This window comes from Furipterus horrens, unplaced genomic scaffold (genome assembly GCF_987537825.1).
Source record: "Furipterus horrens unplaced genomic scaffold, mFurHor1.1.pri manual_scaffold_2, whole genome shotgun sequence".
NCBI lineage: Eukaryota > Metazoa > Chordata > Mammalia > Chiroptera > Furipteridae > Furipterus > Furipterus horrens.
The window spans coordinates 174,348,598-174,372,459 of NW_028327172.1; the positions used below are offsets into that span (position 1 = coordinate 174,348,598).

The 23,862-nt window shown below is 33.7% G+C and overlaps 1 protein-coding gene across 2 annotated transcripts; it reads left to right on the forward strand.

The window, feature by feature from the left end:
* Positions 1 to 1,626: 1,626 nt before the first annotated feature.
* LOC150020033 (sulfotransferase 1E1) lies at positions 1,627 to 22,985 on the forward strand. Of its 2 annotated transcripts, XM_090268132.1 has the most exons (8): positions 1,627 to 1,706; positions 7,095 to 7,201; positions 10,851 to 10,976; positions 11,787 to 11,884; positions 16,257 to 16,383; positions 18,050 to 18,144; positions 20,349 to 20,529; positions 22,827 to 22,985. In XM_090268132.1, exons 2-8 carry the CDS (start codon positions 7,111 to 7,113, stop codon positions 22,937 to 22,939), a joined length of 831 nt encoding a protein of 276 aa, XP_090124258.1. In that variant the 5' UTR covers positions 1,627 to 1,706; positions 7,095 to 7,110; the 3' UTR covers positions 22,940 to 22,985. The 2 variants fall into 2 exon arrangements, with proteins under 2 accessions (XP_090124258.1, XP_090124257.1); XM_090268131.1 differs by lacking the exon at positions 1,627 to 1,706 and having other exon boundaries at positions 7,043 to 7,201.
* Positions 22,986 to 23,862: the final 877 nt, after the last annotated feature.

Below are 23,862 nucleotides of genomic sequence, written 5' to 3' on the forward strand. Positions count from 1 at the left end.
ACTTGTTCACATTAGCTTGTACTGACATCCTGATATTTTGGATGAAAAAACATTTTTGGCAAACAAGAAAGGAAGCCTCACAGATGCTCATAATTAAAGAGTAATAATGAAAAAATTAATTAAGCTATGCAACAGGGTAAAAATTATAGTCCATATTAAATTTGCATATTTGAAAATTAAATATTTTAATACATTTTATTTAACACAAATAGGTATTAAGTTAAAATGACCAACTACATAAAACCAAATTATAAAATGTAAACTTGAGCTCCTGGGTTCTCATGCTCCACCTTCATTTTTATCATGAAATGCCCTGTTTCTCAAAAACCACATAACTTCTTTTTTTACTTTAGGTAGGGCTGGAGATTAACATCTTCTATAACTAACAACTCTGGTTCTCTTAATTTCTTTTCTTTCTTGAACACTTCAGCCACTTACATTTCATTAGTATATTTTCAATCCCTAGACCCCAAATGTCATGAACTGTGCTAATTCCAGAGTAAGAACCTGTTATTAAGCTATATACAGTCAAATAAGTTTTCTATTCTCAAATCCCTTCATAAGGAAGGTGGACAAGTAAATTTAACTTCAGCACAGTGGAATAGGGCTTATTAACAGCGAGTCAGGGTTTGAAGGTCACTCAATGAAATATTGAATCTTCCAAGAGTCACCAAAAGCCTTCCAAAGGATGTGCAATTTAATGAAAAATTGAGAGACAAATGAGAACTCTCAGGTTTGGAACTGAGCTAGAGGCTTTGATGGGGATGGAGGTGTGGTAGCAAGGAAGATTTTTCTCAGCTAAAGACAGAGAAGGTACAGAGATAGGAAAAGAAAAGTGCAGAATTCGTAGATTCCACAAACACTTGACATTTTATTTTTCTCATCTTTTTATCTAAATTTCAATGATGTCAGTGGATAACTTTGCCTGGAAGTTCCATACTAAGCCTTGTGTTAAGCCTGTGATTTGGAGCAGAGAAAAGTGAGATTTTTTAAAATAATAATCTAAAGGTGAGTGATCGTTAGATGCTTTCCTAAGCTGTCATCTGGTTTTGATTTTCAAGGCTGCTTAAGCGCTAAAGACAAACATTTTTAATAGAAAATATTTTCCAATTGACTTGTTAGGACACAACCAAGTATGATAAAACTTTCTTTGACACGTGTTAGTAAATCGAGCTAGGTATCCTGATCCAGGGTCCTCACTGCCCTCCTGTTTCTTCCCTGTCATTTTCTTCTCTCACTCCTCCAACAACTTCATTCTTTAAAGGTCACATCAGTGAGTAAGAGGTGTTTTCTTCCCAGACTGTCATATATGTTGTTCCAATCTTCTCCCTCATCTTCCTTGTGTCTTCCTCTCCCTCCCTCTTCTCAACCCACCGATTGCCTTTGGCAAATCTAGAATCTGATTACAAGCCAAGAATGAAAAATAGCAGCAGAAGCATTCTACATTTTTGTATGAATGAGCATGACTGTGTGAGGCTGAATGCATTTGCATGTATGGATCTATATTTGTGTTACTCAACTGCATCACAGACTTTAGAAAGCCAAGCCCACAAAGTAATCTCCGCCTCCTTCTCTGGCATTAAGAATAAAAGCTCCTCAGAAACATTCCAGATGCACACACAACTCATCTTTTTTTGCAGCTTAAAACCTGAGTGAGGAAAACTACACTGAATTATCCAGTTTCCTTCACAGGATCATCTGGACAGGTTGTATTTTTATTATTATTACCAGTATTAATATTTAGATTTAGATATATGAAATATAGATGCAAATTGTGTATCACAAAGCTGTTAAAAAGATATATAGAAAGAATAAAGTCTTATCAATACTTTAGTCACTTAGTAATATAAAGCATTTAAAGTCTTTTAAGTCACGTGTCAATAAAAATAACATTTGCATTTATGTAGTACTTTTCTGTTTTAAGAGCTTTAACATAAATGACAGCATCACAGTTACTTTGTAAGTTCTGCTCACTAGATATATTCTCTACTTATGAGGAAATAAAGCAAGCAAGGTAGAAACATAGTGAAGAGTGACCTAATCTGGTGTTTACTTGTGTCAGAAACAGTCTATTACCACCATGGGTGTCACAAACATTGCTCTTAGTGTTAGGTGAGAGACATCAGATAAATACAGCAGAAATGTAAATCCTTGTCTGGTACTAACAGGTAAGTCATAGGCAGGATAGTACCTATTTTATCTAGGAGTCTTCAATAAAAACTAGAGAACCCAAAGAGACTTGAACTAACAATTAAATTTAATAAATATTCTTGAGCATCTACTTTGTGACACAGTGCTGAGGCCTGGGATAGAATTATGTACAAAGGATACTCTCTGCTTTCAGCCACTTTACTTAGACCTAGGTAAATCCAAGACAGTGAGGATTAAGTGAGCTCTATGCATATACACACCATAATATTCCAGCCCTTAACACTGTACATGGGGATGAAGTGGGCACTCACACAGAGAGTATTTGCTGAACGAAAGTTAGGTTAGGGGGGTGGTGAAGGGGAGGCCAAAAAAATGAAGAGAAAAATGAGGCAGAAAAAAAGAAACATAGAGAGAAAGAAGAAAAAAATCTTTCTGAGTTCAATTGAATTTATGAATCAAAGTTTTAACAATTTTTTTTTTTTTGCTGGTGTTTCTAGAGAACAGTAACCCACATACTTGATTATAAAATAAAATTGACCATTTCTAACTGAAATACATCTTTTGACAAAGAACAAATTAGCTAGAGGGTGTGTCCATACATTGTGATATGAGATAATTTACCCAAAGGAATTAAAGAAAGAGATTTTATTACATGCCACTTAGTTTAATTCTGAGTCCAAAATTGATCATGAAGGGGCAGTCAAAAGTCAGACAACTCTTCAATGATAAATCAGCTACTCCCAACTGACTATAAGCCAATTCTTTCAAATTTGGCAGAACACCAAGAAAGTTGTTCACATGAATAAACAAATTAGTAAGCAGGGCAAGCGATGCCTTTTATACACATTTCTTCCAGTGAAAGATCTATTTTCTGAGAGCAAGGGAAGGTTTGGAGAACAAGTTGATTTATTAGCAGGACTTATTCTAATTAAAATATTATAATTTTGGCAGGATTAAATCTAATATACCTAAGAGGGAGGTTTGAGAGAGTTGAGTTTGCCCTTATGGACCAGGTTTCTTTCTTTCTTTTTCTTTTCCTTTTGGTAGAAACAACAATGACTAGTGTTGTTCTGTGGTTTTCAAAACACATGTTAAGCCATTATTTGATTAAGAATAAACAAAAGAAAAACTCTTATATTGTGTCTCTCTTCTGTTGTGCAGTCTGGGGCTCAAATGGAATGAATGTCATACTGGGTTGTACCCAGAGAACCTTAGACAAGTAAACAGGGACAAAATTCATATTAGACATTTATAGATTTTTACCCTCTCCAGTAGAAAACAGATCACTGACTATGACTTTCTTCAGATAATTTTATATTTACATTCTTGGGAATTTTTTGACAAGAAATATTCTCCCTGCTTTGAACAAATATTACTATGTAATGTGTACTGTTAGTGAGAGAGTCCAAGTGTCCAAGAATCCAAGAGAGTCCAAGTATCATAAAGATGTGACATAATAACAATAAAAGCTCATACTTATTGAGCCTTTGTAATCGGCCAGGGTTACACCTTAATTTAATTCCCAATAATTGTTTCAGGCAGGTATAATTATTAACATTCTCAATTTGCAGATGAGAAAATGGAGCAGTCAAGTTAATTTGCCAGGATCATACAAATTCAATTAAAGAGCTAAGATTTAAACCAAGGTGGTCTACTTTAGAACCCACATTCTTAACTATGTTCTCTGTGATGTACACATTAATCATCTAAATTAATAGAAATGTATAAACTTTAGCACATTTGTGTTTTTCATTATATGAGCATATTTAAATACTTAGGTAACCACACCAAACATAAGGCAAACATTTAACACACTTGATTATGTGAGCAATAAAATTCTATATAACAATATTGCAAAAGTGAAAAACAACACATATCTTTGACATATAAACCAATAATAAATTACTAACTATAAATCCTTATAAGCAAAATGTATCAAAATAATTAAATTAACCAATAAATTTACAAATTGTGAAAATTTGAAAAGTTACATAATATCTATAAAGTACAGATTTAAAAAATATATATTCAATTATGAAAGATTACAAAAAAGTAATTTCCAGTACTGGTGAGTATTTGAGAAAATAGGCTATTTCATATACTGTGCAAATTTGTGCTTTATTTCAGTGACTTTAAAAAATATATTTATCAATATTTTGCACATACACAACTTTTATTTTGGCATTTCCACTATCACCTTGAAGATAAGTGTAAAAAGAGAGATGTTCAAAGACATCATTAAAATACTATTTCAAAAAAATTGTGAAAAACAGGAATTTCCATCAATAAAAAATTGTATCATCTATGTTAGATCCATACTATGAAATACTATGTGTCATTTGTAAGAATAAAAACAGAATTTACATATCAACACCAAAATATATTCACATTATATAGTTCAGTGAAAAAATAAATTACAAATAAATGTAGAATATAATAGAAAATATATGCATAAGTATTATTTATTAATTATTTTAAAATATTTGTAAGCATGCATACAATATTATTAGGAGTGATTATTTCTTAAGAGTACAATAAAGAGAACACTTTCATTTTCTCTATATTGTTTAATTTTTTCAACAATCATAAAATGACATTTATATGCATGTTTACATGTATGCATAAATGTGTGCCTATTTATCTTTCCTTGTGTAAGACAAATATAGTTCCATCTTCAAGGAATCTTGTGCAGGACAAACCTAGCCTAATATGATGTCTGCTTTCTTATAGAATCTTATGACTTATAAATACAATTTTAAAATAAAACCTTTTAAGTCTGGCACAACATAAGTAAATAACATTCATTTTCCTTCCTCTGGTGGTTACAGAAAGAGGATATATGACCTTTTTACAGGAAGGTCAATGGGAAGGCTATGTTTATATATTCAATCAAGAGTTGGAGGGGTTCCTAACTAGGGTAGCGACCTAAACAATAAGAAATAGAGGAAAATAACAGAAATAGAATCAATGAGATTTAGTGACAGATGCTGGTGAGAAGGAGTTAGGAGGCAACATCTCGAAGTTTGCATCTGTAATGTGCAGCCTAGAAATGTAGTGGGGAATACACTTCCAGAGAAAGCATACAGTATAAGTCGATGGTCAAATGATTTTGTTTGATTCGTAGGACACTTATTTTCCTGAACTTTTACCATCAGATATTGCTTCCTTTGGGTTAATCCATTTGTTACAGTATATTAATTTCATTTCCTTTTTAAAATGCCTCTCATTGATTAGGACCCTCTATTAAAAGAAATATATTAGGTGGCTAAAAGAACTACTGCCTCCAAGGGCCTCTTGTTGTAATACAAATTTCTGACAAACACAATAAAAGCTACAGCGGTCACACATCTAGGCATGTATAACAACCTGCCAGAGAGCTTTTGGGGCAAGAGTGAATTAAAGAGATGTCTAGAAAGGCTAATACCAAAGAAGGATAAAATTAGTTGAGATGCTATATAAAAAAATCAAAATGGACTAATTCACAGGAAAAATGATAGTGAAGAAGTTGAAAACCATTGAAAGAAAATTTGTGTAATTAAAAAGTCTGTGACTAACCCTGAACATGAGATGGGTTGTCATGGGATCAGGAGATGAATTATCAAATGATATCCATCTGGTTTAACCTTATAATTTTCAGACAATCACTCAATGGGAGTGTCCACTACTATATTAATGATAAAGTGAGACAGCTAAGTCAAGGTAATGTCAGAGGTCACAGAAGAGCCTTCTACACCCTCAAGAATCATGTCTTAGATGCCCATTACAGTGTTATTAATTTTACCTTTTATTTACAGTACACTCACCAAGTATCTGAATTTATTCATTAAGTAAAAATATTTCAGGAACTAAGGAAACTCTGAATTTGGAAACTGGCATTAGCTATCAAATATGACCATAAACTTAATTGCTATTTAATGTAGACATGATTTGCCCTGGCTGGTTTAGCTCAGTGGATTGAGCGTCGGCCTGCGAGCTAAGTGTCGCTGGTTCGATCTTCCAGTCAGGGTACATCAGAGAAGGAAAACTCTGACTCCAAAAAACCTCCGCTGCCTTGCGGCATACCTCTTCAGAGGAAAGGCTAAGGGAGTAAACCCCGACAGAAAATCCGGAGCCGGAGTCCCTAAGGCGGTTTGATGTTGTAGTCAACACCGGCAACTCCTGCGGCGCACCTGAAGCCAAGCTGTATCGACTCCGTCTTTCCCTTGGACCCTTCAGCTGCGAAGAGAGGGGGGGTCTGCTGCATGGGCAACAGCAGACCCTCCATATTACCCTGCCCAGGCTCTGTAGCTTCAGCGTCATCGCAAGATGTAGATTCAACACGGGAGGAGACAGATACTATGTCACTCCCGAGTCGGACTGCACAGCCATTCTCGGTGGTGCAGATAGACTCTTAAGAAGCAACACCATCGTCTCTCGAGACGGACGGCTGCCGACGAATGTAGACATGATTAATCAAAGTGATTCTTTGCCAAAATATTGTTGTATTTCTAAACTTCTTAGTCTTTTTATATGCCCAGCAATTTTGACAGAGAAATTGAAGGCTCCATTATTTTCATTCTTTATGGAATTTATTATATATGAATATTACATATAATGTGATAATATCAATGTATCAAATATTTTTACATAGTTTTAAACATTTTACTTTATAATGCCTTGTATTTTATTATTTTTCATAAGTTAGACTTAACTTCTAAAAAAAAAGGATTAGAAGCTCTTAAGGCACCAAGACTATGTTATATACTTCTTAAATATACATTTAATCAATATGTTCAACAGCTAAGAAATGCTAAATGGACAAGAGAACCTCAGTACACAGAGCTATTATTACTGTTAAAACATTATAAAGTTCTTACGAAGTAGAAAAAATGCCTTTTATTTCTTTCAGTGTACCACTGAACAATGGATTCTTCCAAACATGATGATTCTGAATTCTTTGGCAGAGTCCATGGAATTTTAATGTATAAAGATTTTGTCAAATATTGGGATGACGTAGAGGCATTCCAGGCGAGGCCAGATGACACTGTCATTGTCACCTATCCCAAATCTGGTAAGTCTTCCTGTTATGCCTAAGCTGTTCCCTTTTCTCCTAGTAATGATAGAACCACCTTGAGTGGCAAATACTAAGCTCTTCACTCCTTCCACACTCATTCTCCACATTAAATAAGGACAGATATAGTAGCTTTTATGGAGACATAAAATAAGTGGCATATGGTAGCTCTGTTCTAAGATCATAATCTATATCTATAACTTGAGCAATACCATTGAAAAACTGGTATTGTTTGCTCCTGTAAAATGATGGTGTAGATAAAAGTGGTACTTGGAAACTCCCACAATTGCATCAAAATTACAACTAAACTACAGAGCAACCACCAATCAGAACCACCTGAAATCTAGCTGAACAGAAGTTGTGTAAATAAGGATATAAAGAAAAAGTCACATGGAGAGTGGTAGGAGGAGAGGCGACACAGAACCAGCTTAAAAAATGAAGGATATCTTGGCTGCAGAGGTCTCCAGAGAAAAGCAGGGGTCCCGGCCCCATACCAGGACCCCTCCATCCCAGGGTTCCAGTGCCAGGAAGTGAACTGCCCATAACTTCTGACTGTAAAGACCAAGAGAGGTTGTGGATGAGTGAGACAGAGGGCTTTTAGAGTCCCAGGTGTTCCTCTTAAAGGGCCCATGCACATATTAACTTGGACTCACTTGTTCTGAGCTCCAGCACTAGGGCACCAGATCAAAAAGTGCCATGGACATCCTGAGAATAACTGGCAACAGGCCAAAGGCTAGAGGAGTAGCTTTCTCTTAGGTAGATGTGCTGGCAGAGGCTATTGTTCCTTTGCTGAGCCCTCTTCACACAGAAGTGGGCACCATATCTGAGTTTTCATCAACCTGACTCTCACTGTTTGCCCCACCCTGATGATTTCCTGACTCCCCACCCTACCCAATCTGAGGGCCCACCCAAGCATTTCTGGTAGTTTTTCTATACAAATAGCCTCTCTTGGCTCATGCTTCAGACTTTCCTAAAATCTCTCAAACAAGCAACATCTGGCCTCTGCATAGCCTATATGCTTGCTAAGTGGCCTCAGGCCTGGCACAAGCAACAGCCACCCTCACTTGACAGTTTGGCTTCTCATGGGAAACTCTGAGCACAGAAGCTCAAAATACATGCAATGTAATTAAAATAGCAAGCCTGTAAAAATCATGCAAAAGAAAAATACCCATACAGGCTAACACAAACCTCCTGCTTCCCCATAATAGTCATCAATTCTCTTTCTCCAGAAACAAGTCAAGCTGTCTCTTGAGCTCATCTGTACTCTCCTCCAATTGCCTTTCCAGTAATTTATTCCATATGTTTATGATCCTTTTCATGACATTCTCTGCCCAGCATGGAAGCAGAAAAAGGCAATTCTTCACACTGACATCTGGCTGTCTCTCAGAAAGCTGAGACCTTTCAAATGCTTCTCTTAGGTTTCCCTTTCACACACCCTGAACTGATTAAAATGTTCCTCTTCATCCCCAAGGAAACTCAAATCCAAGAGTCCAGTGAACTTCGTTCTATAAATAAATTACCTGTTATTAAGGCTACCATCTTCATAAAAAGCTTAAAGAATAACATGAAATGCATTACATTTACATTTTTATGATATTGTGTCCCCCTTGGGAATTAAATTACTTATGAGGAGCACTTCCCATTCTACTGAGCTGTAGTATGACTACCCTGTTTGTCCTATAAAAGTCAATTACATGTAACTATTCTAATTTTATTCATTTAAAATAAATTCAAAGATATATGAAACTTTAAACTTTAAATGCATGTACATGTGTATTATTTATAAAATATGATGTATAAAACTATAAATATGTAATCACTTACACAGGTAGGTAAACATGTATTTAATTACTTTGTGATTTTTTTCCTCAACCTTTGTATGATTTAATAACTTTCATATTTTTTAAATTGATTTTTAATTTAATTCTATTATGACCAAATAATATATTCTGTTTGGTTTCAACCCTCTTAAATTTATTGAACCTTGTTTAATGGCTCAGAATATAATCTAGTTGATGAATGTACACTTGTTCTGCTGTTGGGTAAAATGTTCTAGAAATATCAATAATATCAAGATGGTTGATAATGAAAAAAAGAAAAATGGATATTATTGGCCACATTAGAAAATCATGTACTATAGATGGATAGGTATAGAGCCATAAATAAAATTTAAGCCTATGAACTATGTTTACCTAATGTCATTATTGTCACTGTTGTATAGACATAGCATAACCAATTTTCACAGATTAAAAAAAAAAACTCAGCTAACCAGCTTTTCTATAAGTTCATCCCCAAAACTTCATATTTAAACAACATCTTTTTTTTTTCTGAGATTAGCTCACTGTTATAGTTCCAAACTCATAATCATAGACCTTCAGAAATTATAAAGGTCCATATCAAGCTTCTCTGTCTTGTTTTTCTATTTAGCACTTACATTTGTCAAACACTAAATATGTCTTTGGCTCTTCTCTCTGGCTCCTCAGATTCTCTAAAGCTGTTTGTCCACCTCTCTTCCCTGTCAGGATCTATATCAGTGTGATACCAGTCATCTGAAGAGGAAGCTCAAGAGCTATTCCAGATTCTCTTCTTCTTGCTGTTTCACCTCCTATTCAATCAGTCAAAATGTTTTGTCTATAATGTCTTATAGGCATGTCACACAGTCAGTGTCTTCCAGGTCTCTTGCCTCTCTTCTTATTGGCCCCTCATTCCATTGTTCTATTTACTCTGCCACTAGAAGACTTCTTCCAAACCCAACCCTTACTTAATGTATGTCGATGCCTTTTCAAACTTTCAGGAAACAACTTAACTCTAGAATAAATTACAAGGCATTTTATGCTTGCCATCCACTTGCCTCTGAAGCTTCATTTTCCCTATCTCTTCAGGTAGCCTTTTTGGTTTAAGCTTTACAACCTATTTCCAATTTTTTCCTCACCACTGTATTATTCTAAAGTATCTAACCTTTGATTGTTTTTTAAAAAGACAGTTCTTCTGTCTGGTAAAACCCTTCCTTACCTCACAAAACTGGTGAATTTATGCCAATAATTCGTTAAGGCCAAGCTCAGTTATTACGTTCTCCTGAAGGCACCTCTTGGTGAAACATCACAACAGCAGCCTCATACTGAATTAAATGTTCCTCGTTGTAGTCCTTTAAATCCCTGTGCCCACCGGTATCATAACATCTTAAGAACTAAAGAAGTGTTGTAATTATTGTTTTCAACTCTTCAAAGGGCCTTTGATCATCATAGGGCAAAGACTAGATTTTTTTTTTTTTCTATGTCCTCTGAACTAAGTACTCAACTTGAGTCATACAAAGCTGTCAGTAAAGTTTGTGTTTGAAAGCATGCTTGGGTGTACCATCTATTATTCAAGCCTTCTCACTTTTTAAATGTAAACATTTAGATCCAACCTGCTATCAGTTTGCACAATTTCACAATTTATCATGGACAAATTGGGACTCCTACTACAGGTATGTTTTACTATAATAATCATTCATATTTATCGAGGCTATTTTTGGGTCCTGGGGCTATTCTGACACCTTTCAAATATTATTGCATTGGTAATATCCTACTTTATCCAGCTACAGATTCATCACTTTCATCACCAGCCAAGCATGGTCAGTGGGAAACTCAGGTTTGTTTAATTTTCACAGGCACAACCTGGGTGAGTGAAATTGTAGACATGATATTTAAAGAGGGTGATGTGGAAAAGTGCAAAAAAGATGTCATTTTTAATCGAATACCCTTCCTGGAATGCAGAAAAGAAGAGATGATGAATGGTAATGTTTGTGTTGATTTTAATAGCTATAATATAGATATATTTTAAAGTGTGGATGTAGATGATATAAGGAAAGAAACTATAATCAAGAGTGGCAATTAGTATTATGTCTTCTATATAGTAAAGTGTGTAAATTTAATTTAAAATCTTGACAGAGTTTATGATATAGCATGTATCTAAAAAAGAGTGAATAAGGATAGCTCTTATATGCCTTCAGTAGAGCCTAGTAATATGTGAGCATTTATTTCTCTATGGACTAAATGTGATAATACTTAGAACACTGGAAAAATATCCATAAATTTTTAAGGACCCATGAAAAAGAATAGTTATTACAAATTGTTTTAATATAAAAACTTAAAAACACCATAAATGTTAATCAACAAAAAATATTTAGGAGTGACATGATGACACTAAAAAAATCATTAAAATTTTTAGGATATCATAAGTTCTTGACATTTCAGTATTAATATAATATATTGAGGAAAAGGATAATTAGAAAATATTAAAAGTTTTATGTGTGTATATGGTATTTGATGGCTATGAGTCTGGACATATAAATGTATTTATATAGAAGGCTGTTTAACCCAAATGTTAATTATGATTTTTCCAAAGTGATAAAATTTTATTTGATTCATTTTTCTTTATAATTTCCTTTATTAAAATTCTGTCATAGTTAGTATGTATATATTAATATTATCATTAATGAAAAATATAATCTTAAAGTTACTTCTATTTTTTTAATATCTATAAAATCCATATAAATATTTATAAAACTTTTAAGTTGTCTAAGCTTTATTTTTTTATAAATCAGGGGTAAAACAATTAAAAGAGATGGCATCTCCTAGAATCGTGAAGACTCATTTGTCAGTGAAGCTTCTTCCAGCCTCATTTTGGGAAAAGAACTGTAAGGTAACCAGAGTCAAGTATTCTAAAAACTTTATCCGAGTCAAAGAGATTTTAGAATGCTCAAATTATAACTGTGTTGTATGCACACTTGTTTGTTTTTTCTTTCATTGAATCTGTAAGTATTTAATAAATGTTCATTATAGTCAGTATAGTCAGAGTCTACATTTCAATTTCAACTTTAGAGGTGATTCTGAAAACAAACAAACAAAAAAACCCAAGTAAATTCTCTAAGCCACAGTTTCTTCATCTATAAAAGAAAGATAACAATAGCATCTTCCTCATATAAGAATTAAATAAAATAATGTTTATAAACTGCTTAACATAGTGTCTAGCATATTGTAAACAATCAATGGTAGCTACTTTTGTATTTGTTGCTATTACTAATTGTATTGAATGTACAAACTTTTGTGCTTGGGACTCAGAGGCACTCAAATGAACTAAACAAGGATAAACCAGACAAATATCATAATAATTATTTACTGAGTGTCTATCATGTGCTAACAATACAACAATTAACTTGTCATATACAATTCTTATCTTAATGGGCACATAGTTCATTGTGATGAAGGGACAAATAAACAGACAATGCACTTCCATAGTTCAAGTAAGAAAAGAATTCTAGCCTAGGCATTAAAGGCAGGGAAGACATCCAGGAGCAAGAAACATCTCAGCTGATATTTACAGAACACATAGCAGTTAGTCTATACAATCCCAGCAGCAACCCCAGAGGGGATTTAAAATGAGTTTGGTTGGAAAGTTGAGTGTACATAATGGCTGCATGAGTGAAGGAAGATAAGCTAGGACTTGATTACAGCATACCTTAAGGTCATATTAAGAAGTTTGAATTTTATTTGATAATAAGGAGGGGTTATAAACATATTAAGTTGATGATTAACATAATCAGGGTTTGTTTTTTTTTTTTTTAGAAAGAATTATATGAGTAACCTCAAAGTACAGGCATAACATTAAGTCTTGGATGACTGAGGCTGTTTTTCAAGACCTTTCTAGCTTTTTAAAAGACGCACTATGACCCATACTACACATATGAGATATTAAAGTATTATATGCTGTCATTACTAACAAAAGAGGGCCTTATCACAATCATGAAAGATTTCTACTTTGTACTCTGAATTACATGGTGTATTTGACCTTCTGGAGTTACATGGTCTAAAATTTTATAAATCCCAGTGCTGCTTGCATGTTTGTTTGCTTGCTTTTAAAAAATAAGCAATCCTGGACAGACCACATGCATTCTGCTAAAGTCAATCCATACGTAAATGCTCTCTCAGTATATTTTCTAGGAGATGTGTCATTACCATTTTTTCAAGATTTGACCAAGTCACTTTTTTTTTCTTTGAAGAATGGATTGTAACCTTGATGTTACCACATTTACTTTTCAAATGGAAATAGATACTGTACTTTTACAATGTTTTCAGTCTTCATAAAACTGCTTATCATCTCAGAGATCATCAAAGAGTAAGAAATAGTTGGATGGATTTTTGTTCTGAATATTTCCAGGATGATTCACTGAGGGACAAGAAGACAGATGGATTGAGACGGTTAGTAAAAGTGTGTGTAGAGGTGTAGACCAGAAACTATAAGTGATTAAAAAAAGAAAAGAGAATAATAAGCTAATAAATAATAGGTAATTAAGGTCAATAGATTTGAGGCCTCAAAGTGGTTGCAGAAAAAGGTATATTGGAAATAAGAGCTAGGGAAAATGGAGAAGCAGTACTTTCTTGAAGAAAACATGATGTTGCAGGATAAGGCTCCAGAAGTAAAGTTTTTAAGGTATTGACCACATTCACAATCTGATTTAAAAATCTGTTGGCTGAGGTAAAACAAAGGCAATAATTAATGAGTACAAGAACCTAGAGGATCAGAGGGACAGATACTAACATTACACAGAATGATAATAGGATTTGAAATGGAGAATAATACTAAGAACCAGGTATTAAAATCTTTTAATGAAATCAAGAGAGTGACCACAAGCTTAGAATGTCATCAGCTCATGGCAGGTGCCTTTGTTGAGCCCTTCCCTGACCCAGCCTCCAGGGTGCAGAATCTGAGTCCCATTTACCTGGCTAACAGTGATCTAGCCCCAGCCTGGTGATTTTCTGATACTCTATCCCACAAAATTCAGTTGTTCAGTCTGAGCTTCTTTCAGAGGCTGATCCACACAAGTGGTCAGCCTCGGCCCATGCTGTGGACTTTCCTAAAATCTATCAAAGGTCCATAAACCCCAATCACATAATGGCTGGCCTCTGGTGCCCTGTACTTCTTTGCTAAGTGGCCCCAAGCCTGGCACTAGTGACAGCCAGACTTGGATCACAGCAGAACTACTCCCAGGTGCTACCAATTGCAGATCACTTTGTAGTTCCTACCTCATGGCCTTGGGCTAAACACAGGCAACGGTTGATCTTGGACTGAACTTAAGCCCCAACTCTAAAGTCCCCAAACCAACACACCCGGTAGCCAGCTTCAGACCACACCAGAGCACCACCCAATTAGCCCCACAAATGACAAACCCAAAGGATGGACAGGAAAGGAGTAAGAGCCCAGGTAAAGCAAATCCTCCACTCTGTGAGGTCAGCCCACACACAACAGCTTGTCAGCTATAGTCACAGCCAGTGCTCATAGCCAGTCTGCCTGATGAGTTGCCAGGTGGGAGAGGGGTTCTGGGGCTAGGTGATAAAGGAGAAAGGACTAAGAAGTACAAACTGGCAGTTACAAAAGAGACATGGAGATGTTAAGTATAGCATAGGGAATATCGTCAATAATATTGTAATAATTGTGTATAGTGTCAGGTAGGTGCAAGATTTGTTGGGGATCACTTTTGTAACTTATATAAATATTTAAACACTGTACTGTACACCTGAAAGTAATATAATGTTGAATGTCAACTAGAATTTTAAAATATTTTTTCAAAATTCAACCCAATTTACAAGGAAACCAAATGTGCATAGTAAATGATATTAACATAAAAATGTCATCAGTAGGGAGTTATGGAATGAGTATCATAGAAACAAGAGTCTATTAAGGATAGTATTTTTCAGATGAATTATGATCCCAAGTGAATTGTGGGAAACTAAGTTTGACTCAAGAGAAAGCTGTAGTGAAAGTCATATAGCTTCAGGAAAGAACTAGACTTTTCTAGAAGATAGAGCATGTGTAGTAAAAAGTTTAGGGCATAGAATAGGATCTGCCAAACTGAAAGTTTATAAAGAGAAGGATTACATTTGTGTTCCCTACTCTTATCTGGGAAAGTAAAAAACTTCATGGAAGACATAGAGCTAAGCTTTAAATATGGATAGTATGAGATGCAGAGAATATTCAAGACAGGGGTGATAGCATGAAGAAAATAAAGGGGTGAAAAATCTGAAGCAAATTCATGGCTAGAGTGACAGAGAATTCAACTAAAAGGCAAAAAGAAGTAGAGAGAATTGTAAATAAAATTGGAAAAGTTCAATAGGGCTATCATAGCTTTGATAAGAAAAAATTTACTTTTTTTTCTGTATTAATTAAAGGTTTTATAGTGAGATCTTAAAACTGAGATTCATACTTCTTAGAATATGACAGCATTGCTCAGTGACGGAGGGAGGAAGTGGAAGACCACAGGAATATGAAATTTTCTTTTGCACAACTTTCCTGTAGCATTGAATATCAGACCTTGAAGAGATCATAGAGATCTGAACCAACTCACTTGTTTAGTGGGAAAAAATTTTGATCCAAAATGATTGGTGCTTTTTACAAGATGATAGAACTTCTTAGTGCCAGAACTAGCTATTAAAACCAAGGCTCCTGATTGTTAACTTGCTGGCATTTCCTCTATCTGTAAAACAGAAACTCAACAAGGTATTGATAGAGATTATATTTTCACTGAGGTTAATGTACATATAAACCCTCATAAAAATAATTGTTTTTAAAAGATCATGAGTGAGAAAACAACAGAACATTTTTTTATTATAAAGAATAAGTGATACAGTATAAAGATCAGAGGACTTTAATGTTGACTGTTTGACGTATCATTTATTCTCAGTGTGTATTGTGACTTACCTTCAGTTTAGTTTCTTCACTTATACTGAGGATAATAATCTAACTGGCCTAATTTATAACAATGGAATTGTGACACTCAAAGGAGGTATTAAATGTAAAAATAGCATTAAAATGAAAAGTTAGAACAAACATTGAACAACACTGCAAAAGATGCTGTCACTTCAGGCTATTGAAGGACTTTTCTTTTTTATAAATTTATATACTTTCTAAAATGAATATGTATTATGTTTATAACTGAAAACACAAATGCTTTTTAAATCTTGATGAAACTCTATTTGAAAATAATTAGGTAATTTAATATTTGATTTTACCTTCTTAGATGATCTATCTTTGCCGGAATGCCAAGGATGTGGCTGTTTCTTATTATTATTTCTTTCAAATGGTAGCTGGTCATCCAAATCCTGGAACTTTTACAGAGTTTGTGGAGAAATTCATGGAGGGACAAGGTAAGAACAGCTTTCTTTCTTTGAATTCTTTCAAGGTAAATGATACAAGAAAAATGACATCTCAGAGCAAAAATTTCTGTTATTTTTCCTGGTCTATTATCTTCCCTGATCCTTAATTTAAGAAAACAGAACTTCTAGATGCCCATGAACTTTAGAGCAAGTGTAGGGTTTCCAGATGTGGATGACAAATTGTAGAATATAGACAGCTCAGTTCAATGCTTAAAAATAAATATATAGGGTTTGGAGGTAATGATTTTCCTCTCTAAGATTGACTCAGTGTCTAATTTTTTCTCTCTTTTTTTAAATTAGGAAACTGTTTCACAGAATGTTATTACAACTCTACTGAACAAAACGGGGAAGGAAATAGAGAGAGTGCCCATTTGTTTCTAAGGAAAATTTTAGGCGCTACATGAGGCCAGAATTTATAAAGAAATCTGAATATCTACAAAGTTTTTACTCGTTCTACCAGTGTACAGCCTGAATGACTCAAATAGATTTCTCAGAACAATACTAGAATTACTTGAGCAGAAATTCTGGAAATTTTTCCTTTTTGTTCAACTCCAGACTAAAGTATTTAGACTTGAGGAAGACAGGGTTCAGGAGATTCTAGCATTAACTGAAGGCCATTCTAATCATGTAGTAATAATTGTAAGGAAAATTATAACAATGCCACTTTTATTTCCACAGAAGCTAATTTTGACTCAATAAAAGTAGGATATATGTCTTATGTTTGTTGCTATATTTTGAGAAAATTTATGCTAATACTTAATAAATAAAATACATGTTTCAAGATCATAAAAACCCATATTTTAAGGCAGAGAAAGAAAGTTGTACCTCCATAAAACAGATGAATAAGATTAGTATAAACATCATCATGTAATTTCTTCTGTAAAGAAAAATTGCTAATTCTGGAGGGAAGGGGATTACTGGAAAGAGGGAAACAAAGGGAAAAGAAATTGGGACAACTGTAACAACATAACCAATAAAATGTGCTTAAAAATAAAAATTGCCAATAGAGTAAAAAAACTGAAGAAATATGCAATGATTTAATGCAAAACAGAATACTTTGACTCACACATTATTATACCATTCTGTCAGCTTTTATTGGGTGAAACACTTGGATATATGTCAGAGAAGTTAAGGTAAGAGAAGGGAAGGGACAGCATTTGGTCATATCATATCATCTCCCAAATCTTCTAATTCTTTTAGAGTGAGCATGACACTATAGATCCTTAAGATAACAGCTCTTATCATATAAACCACATGTAGTATAATAAATAATTTATAGTTACTAGCTTCTGTTGCCAAAACCAATTTGTAAACGGCAAACTTGAGACCTGGGCTAAATTCTTATTATAAGAATATTAACAGTTCCAGTAACTCATCTCCTTTCATCAACAACCTGATTTTACACACACACACTTTTTCTCTGTGCCATACACCATGTTGTTATGATGAAAATTGAGAATGTTTCTGTAAATGAATCATTCAACATATTTTGCCTCCTTGCTGTAGAGAAATTTACTTGAGATGTGCAGCTGATCTCTAGTTTTCATTCCACGATCATTTGTTTATATTAATTTCTTACTACTGTTGTTTGAATACTCAATTTCAAACTGTATAAAGGTGATACTATGCTCTTATGCTGTTTTATATCTAATTTTAGTTCCTTATGGTCCCTGGTATGAACATGCAAAATCTTGGTGGGAAATGAGAAAGAATCCACATGTGCTATTTCTTTTCTATGAAGACATGAAGGAGGTAAGAGACTAAAAACATACAGGCAATTTAGTAATTTCTAAAATGTTAACATTTAGCAACACTCTAGATTCAAAAATATGCCTTTAAATAAATGTAACCATCTCCAAAAGTTACAATTATCCAGAAACTTTAGCACAGATTTAAAGTTAGTAAATAAAAACCTGTGAATAAATATGTTTAAACCCAAGTCTCAAAATATTACTAACAATAACATTTGAAAGAACTTGAGTTTATAAAACAAAACAACAATATACACAGAGACATACACACAAGAAATCACAACAGGCAGGAAGAGTCAACTGATCTCCAAATCTACAGATGTTGGAATTATCAGATAAGGGCTTTAAAATAACTATGCATCTTAATATTTTTAAAGAAATAAAAGAGTAAATTATAAACTTAACAAAGAAGCAAGAGGCTACTAAAATTAACAAGTCAGATTGGAAAAATAGCAAAATATAATTTTTTCTTTATTTTTTAAATATTTTAAATTTATTTTAGAGAGAGAGAATAGGAGAGAGAGAGAAAAAAAACATCAATTTGTTGTCCACTTATGTACACATTTTTCAGTTGGGTCTTTTATGTTCCATGAATGAGGATTGAACCCACAATCTTGGTGTATTGGGACAACAGTTTAACCAACTGAGCTACCCATCCAAGGCCAAAATAGAATTTCTAAAATAATAAATTAAAATTAGTAAGTAAAAGATGGTTTAAATGACAAATCAGACATGCTTAAATCATGGATTAATAATGTGGAAGACGGAGCTGAGTTAATTCTACAGAATTTACCACATGGAAACAAATAGAATAACTTAAAAAAGTAGTGGATATGTAAGATAGCATGATAAGGTTCCACATATATCTGATATTCCATATCAAGTTTAACTTTTTAACACTTTAAAAATTTTTATGTTTCCTTTTCTTTCTTCCTTTCTTCCTTTCTTCCTTTCTTTCTTTTTTCCTTTCTTTCTTTCTTACTTTCTTTCTTTCTTTCTTTCTATATTTCTTCCTTCCTTCCTTCCTTCCTTCCTTCCTTCCTTCCTTCCTTTCTTTCTTTCTTTCTTTCTTCCTTTCTTTCTTTTGATTTAAACCTTATTCTATTTTCCCATTACCATTGAGTCCCCTTATATCCCCCTCCCTTCACAAATTGTTGTCCATGCCCACAAGTCCTTTTTCCATTTTGCTCAATACCTCCACCTCGTAACCTCCATCCTGCAGTTGTCATCTTGCTCTCCATCTATGAATCTGTCCCAGTTTTCCTTGTTACTTCAGTTTGTTCGTTAGATTCCATATATGAGTGAAATCATATGGTATTTGTCTTTCTCTAACTGGCTTATTTCACTTAGCATAATGTTCTCCACATCCATCCATACTGTTGCAAAAGGTAAAATTTTCTTCTTTTGTATGGCCAAGTAGTATTTCATAGTTATTTTATCCACTCATCTACTGATGGACACCTGGGCCGCTTCCATATCTTGGTGATTGTAAATAATGCTGCAATGAACATAGGAGTGCTTATGTTCTTCTGAATTAGTGTTTTGGGTTGCTTCAGGCGTATTTCCAGAAGTGGGATTGCTGGGTCAAAAGGAAGATCCATTTTTATTTTTCTGAGGTATCGCCATACTGCTTTCCACAATGGCTGCACCAATCTGCATTCCCTCCAACAGTGCAAAAGGGTTAAATCAATAATAGGGGCTGGCAAGGCTGTGGAGAAAGGAGAATTCTTTGCTTTTCACTAGTTATCAATAAATTAGAAGAAAATTAAAAGCTAACTGCATTCTTTAAACATAGAACAATCTACCACAGGAAACTGTACTATTTGAGAGTGTATATTAATATTCACAGATATTAATTGAGCATATACTATGCATCAGGGACTACAAAAAGTATTTGATTGTACTAAGATCACCTCATTTAGTGTTCTCACAAACTTTGAAGTATCTATTTTTTTTTTTAAATGGTAGAGTTGGCATGTTGGTTTAATGGCTGAGAAAAAATGTATTTAGAGAAGTTCAAAAGATACCACATCTACAAGAATTTTTTTCTCATGAGATGCCCAATTCCAATATCAGTATGTGTGGGGGAAGAGGAGAACAAAAGTTTTTTTTTTCCTCTCTCTCTCTGCCTCTCTCTTCTTTTAATGCAAATAGTAATGTATTCAATTTTAGTATTAAAATCTTCAAAATAATTTTTCTTTCTAGGATATCAAAAGAGAGGTGATAAAATTGATACAATTTCTGGGGAGAAAGCCATCAAGGGAGCTTGTGGACAAGATTGTACAACATACTTCATTCCAAGAGATGAAAAACAACCCATCTACCAATTACACAACACTACCAGATGACATCATGAACCAAAAAATATCTCCTTTCATGAGAAAGGGTAAGATAGTCATGTGATTTACCTCTATTCCTATAGGAAGTCACAAGTTGAAATAGTTATAGGCAAAAACCTATCAAGACCTGTCCTTGCCTGTGGACTCAGCTTGTTTTCTTCAGAGCTGTTTCCCATTAGTGCCTCAGTCCCAGCACTAATAGCACACTCTTCTAGCTACCATTTACTAAGCATGTGTGCCTTGGTGCTGCACCATGTACATTATATAAACAAATATAAATTTAAAATACTAATTATCTTTAAATTTTTATCAGGCAATCAGGGGAGAGCTTTTATTATTATTTCATTTTGAAATGAAGAAACAAGCTCAGAACAATTAGTCAGCTTTTCCTTGACCAAGTGGCAGACATTTTGCAAGACTAAGTGGCAAGTGTCCAAAGTCATCAAATTATATGTACATAAATATGTACAGTTCTTTATATATCAATTATACCTTAATAAAGCTGTTTTTTTAAGCCTAGTGTTCAAAACCCTTAGTAGCAAATATGTCTCTGCTTATCAAAAATATCAAAATATCAAAAATAAAGTGACATTCTATTGAGAGGAGACATGGTCTGATGAGATGTACTTAGCTTATAAATCCAAAGACATGTAGGATACAGACTATTGGAATATCTGGGTCTTACTGATATGGAAAAAATGTTTGTTTGTTTTTTCCCCAGAAGCAGACTAGAGAAAATCATAATCATACTCTTTAAACTAAATTGTCATTGAGAAGACCAGGGAATTTTTTTAAATAATAGGAATAATGAACATGCCACTGGATGAAGGAGCCCCTGAAAAGAGAATTAACATGCAGATTATATTTTAATGATACATTTCTCAGATTATCTCAGTCTTCTTTCCCATAATGTCCATATATTTTTTTAACATAAAATTCTGTTTTTTCATTATCATGATTATAAAGGGCTGTTACTGTTGTACCCTCAGACCCTACCCAGAATACATGTTGGGTTTGTCAGAAATGTCACTTGTTATTTTCCATAAAGTAAGAGACAGACTTTTTTATTTTCACCAATACCTTTACTGATTTGGATATTTCAAGTATGTCAGTTATTTTTCACGTGGTAGAACATTGATTGTTCTCAATTAGTGTCTGGGTTTTATTGCTACCAACTTCATATGGTCTACCTGACCATGGAGCACCATCCAGTGGGAAATCTCCAGCACAAAACTTTGCAAACCACTTTTGAAACATTGAGTCAGTCACAGCACCTTCTCCATACTCTGCACAAATCTTTTGTGCATGTGTGTTTCAGTTGCATTTTTTACCTTCTTGAAATAATAAAGTATAATATGCCAAAAATGTTGTGTATTTTCTACCATCTTCAATATTAAAATGGCTACACACAAACTCACCAATTTTTTATTTATTTTTTATTTTTTTAATGCATGCTGATATGACAGCTGTCACAATACAACCTAATGAACTTATTTGGAATGAAGCTAAAGACAACTAAGCACTACTAGAGCCACCTTACAGAAAAACAAAACAAAACAACATTTTGGCCAAGCCAATACTTTCTCCTTGAGCTAAGGTGAAAAGTGAACTATTGACTGATTTAAAATATAGTGTGACTTCCTTCTGCCAGGAGAAGGATGAATGTGACAGAAAAAGCAAAAGAAAAGAGCCTGCTAGACTATGATAATAACCCACGTAAGAAATGCTTAGGAACTTCTCTGTCAGTGACAGGAGAATTAGAGAAAAGGCAGTGCGTATGAAGAAAGTCTGAATATGAATAAAAAATTAGATGTATGATTGAAAAAACAACTTCCAAGTTTATGCTTTGGATACCTGGTGTTGCCATTAATCAGATAATGGAAAAGAAAACAGTTTGGTGGGGAACAAAATGAATCAATTTTTGAACTAATTGAATTTGGGATATTTGTATGTAATTCAGGTGACAATATTATGTAGGCAGTTGGATATGGAAATATAAATCTGGATGTGAGGTTATCAGCATGAAGATGGACATGGGTAAAATGTGGATCTCATCTTAGGAGGAAGCCCCAACATTTGAGAAGAAATTGGAAAGGAAAAGTTCAATAAAGTAGCATTAAAAGGAAGAGTCAGAGAAGAAAATTTGCTGTGTGTTGTTGAACAATCGCAACAAAACCTTTGCAAGCTCAAATATGTATATTATTTATGGTATATATTTTATTACTATAATTGAGGGTTACAGGAATAAAATTTGATTAGGTGTTAATGAAAGTGATGAATATTAGAAAACTTTATGATTCTGGCTTGAAGACATAATACTTATTGTTTTTTTCTTTTGTTACAGGAATTGCAGGAGACTGGAAGAATCACTTTACAGTAGCCCTGAATGAGAAATTTGATATGCACTATGAGGAGCAAATGAAGGGGTCTACACTGAAATTACGAACTGAGATCTAAGAAAGGTTTTCCTAACATATCAGAGATTAAGGCTGTCTTCTCTTCATTTCTCAACTTTTCTAATTTTATATTGGTAGAAAAGGAGTCATGAAAGGTCATGGTCAAGTTCACAGTATAAAGAGACAAAGGATTTTTTCCTGATATTATCTTTTTATTTTGTTTTTTCTTTTTCTTTTTCTTCTTCTCTTCCTTCTTTTTACAAATATTACACAAAGCTGTAATCTATGGGAATATGTAGAAGCACAGAGATAGTTTAAATTAGAAGCTCATAAAAAATAAGCAAACATTCCAAATTTTTTAATGCTGGCTTTTTCCCATTTAGTGGTACATTTAGTATATGTATAAACTTTGAAAATCATGGGAGAAAGAACCACAAAAAAATGAATATGTTAAAAAAATAAATTGAGGGGCATAATTATACTTATTACTTTTTTCCTGATTTTTCTCACTTTCTACAAAATGGATTAATTTGGAATTTACCTTAATCTAATGTAAATCTTGGCTGTAATTTGAATTTATCATGTCTAAAAATACTCCCAGTGAGTGTTACTTATGTTTGAATGTCATATATATATATATATAATGTAATGAATTTACATTCTATAAACTAAAGGTTTGAAAAATGTGATATTAACCAAAAACAAACAAACAAACAAAAACCCCCAAAAGGAATGGAAGTCAATTATTATTTTTATATAAACTATGTTTTGGTTTATGTCTCCCATTTCTCTGCATTCTATTGATACTTTTTTCCTACATTACATTTATTTTTAACAGCCAATGCTCCCTTTCTCTAAATCAGAAACCACACAGGATCACAAAAATTCACTATGTGTCTTTAGTAGATTGTATATCTGTAATTCCTAACCTACAAGGTCAAATCTAAGGAGAAATAAATACAATTCATTTTCTTACTCTTTATA

Excerpts from the sequence above, each read along its gene's own strand:
- LOC150020033 (XM_090268131.1), top strand. The coding sequence starts at position 7,054 with ATGGATTCTTCCAAACATGATGATTCTGAATTCTTTGGCAGAGTCCAT. Across the intron at positions 10,977-11,786 it reads AAAAGAAGAGATGATGAATG|GGGTAAAACAATTAAAAGAG; the intron begins GTAATGTTTGTG and ends TTTATAAATCAG. Across the intron at positions 16,384-18,049 it reads GAAATTCATGGAGGGACAAG|TTCCTTATGGTCCCTGGTAT; the intron begins GTAAGAACAGCT and ends ATCTAATTTTAG.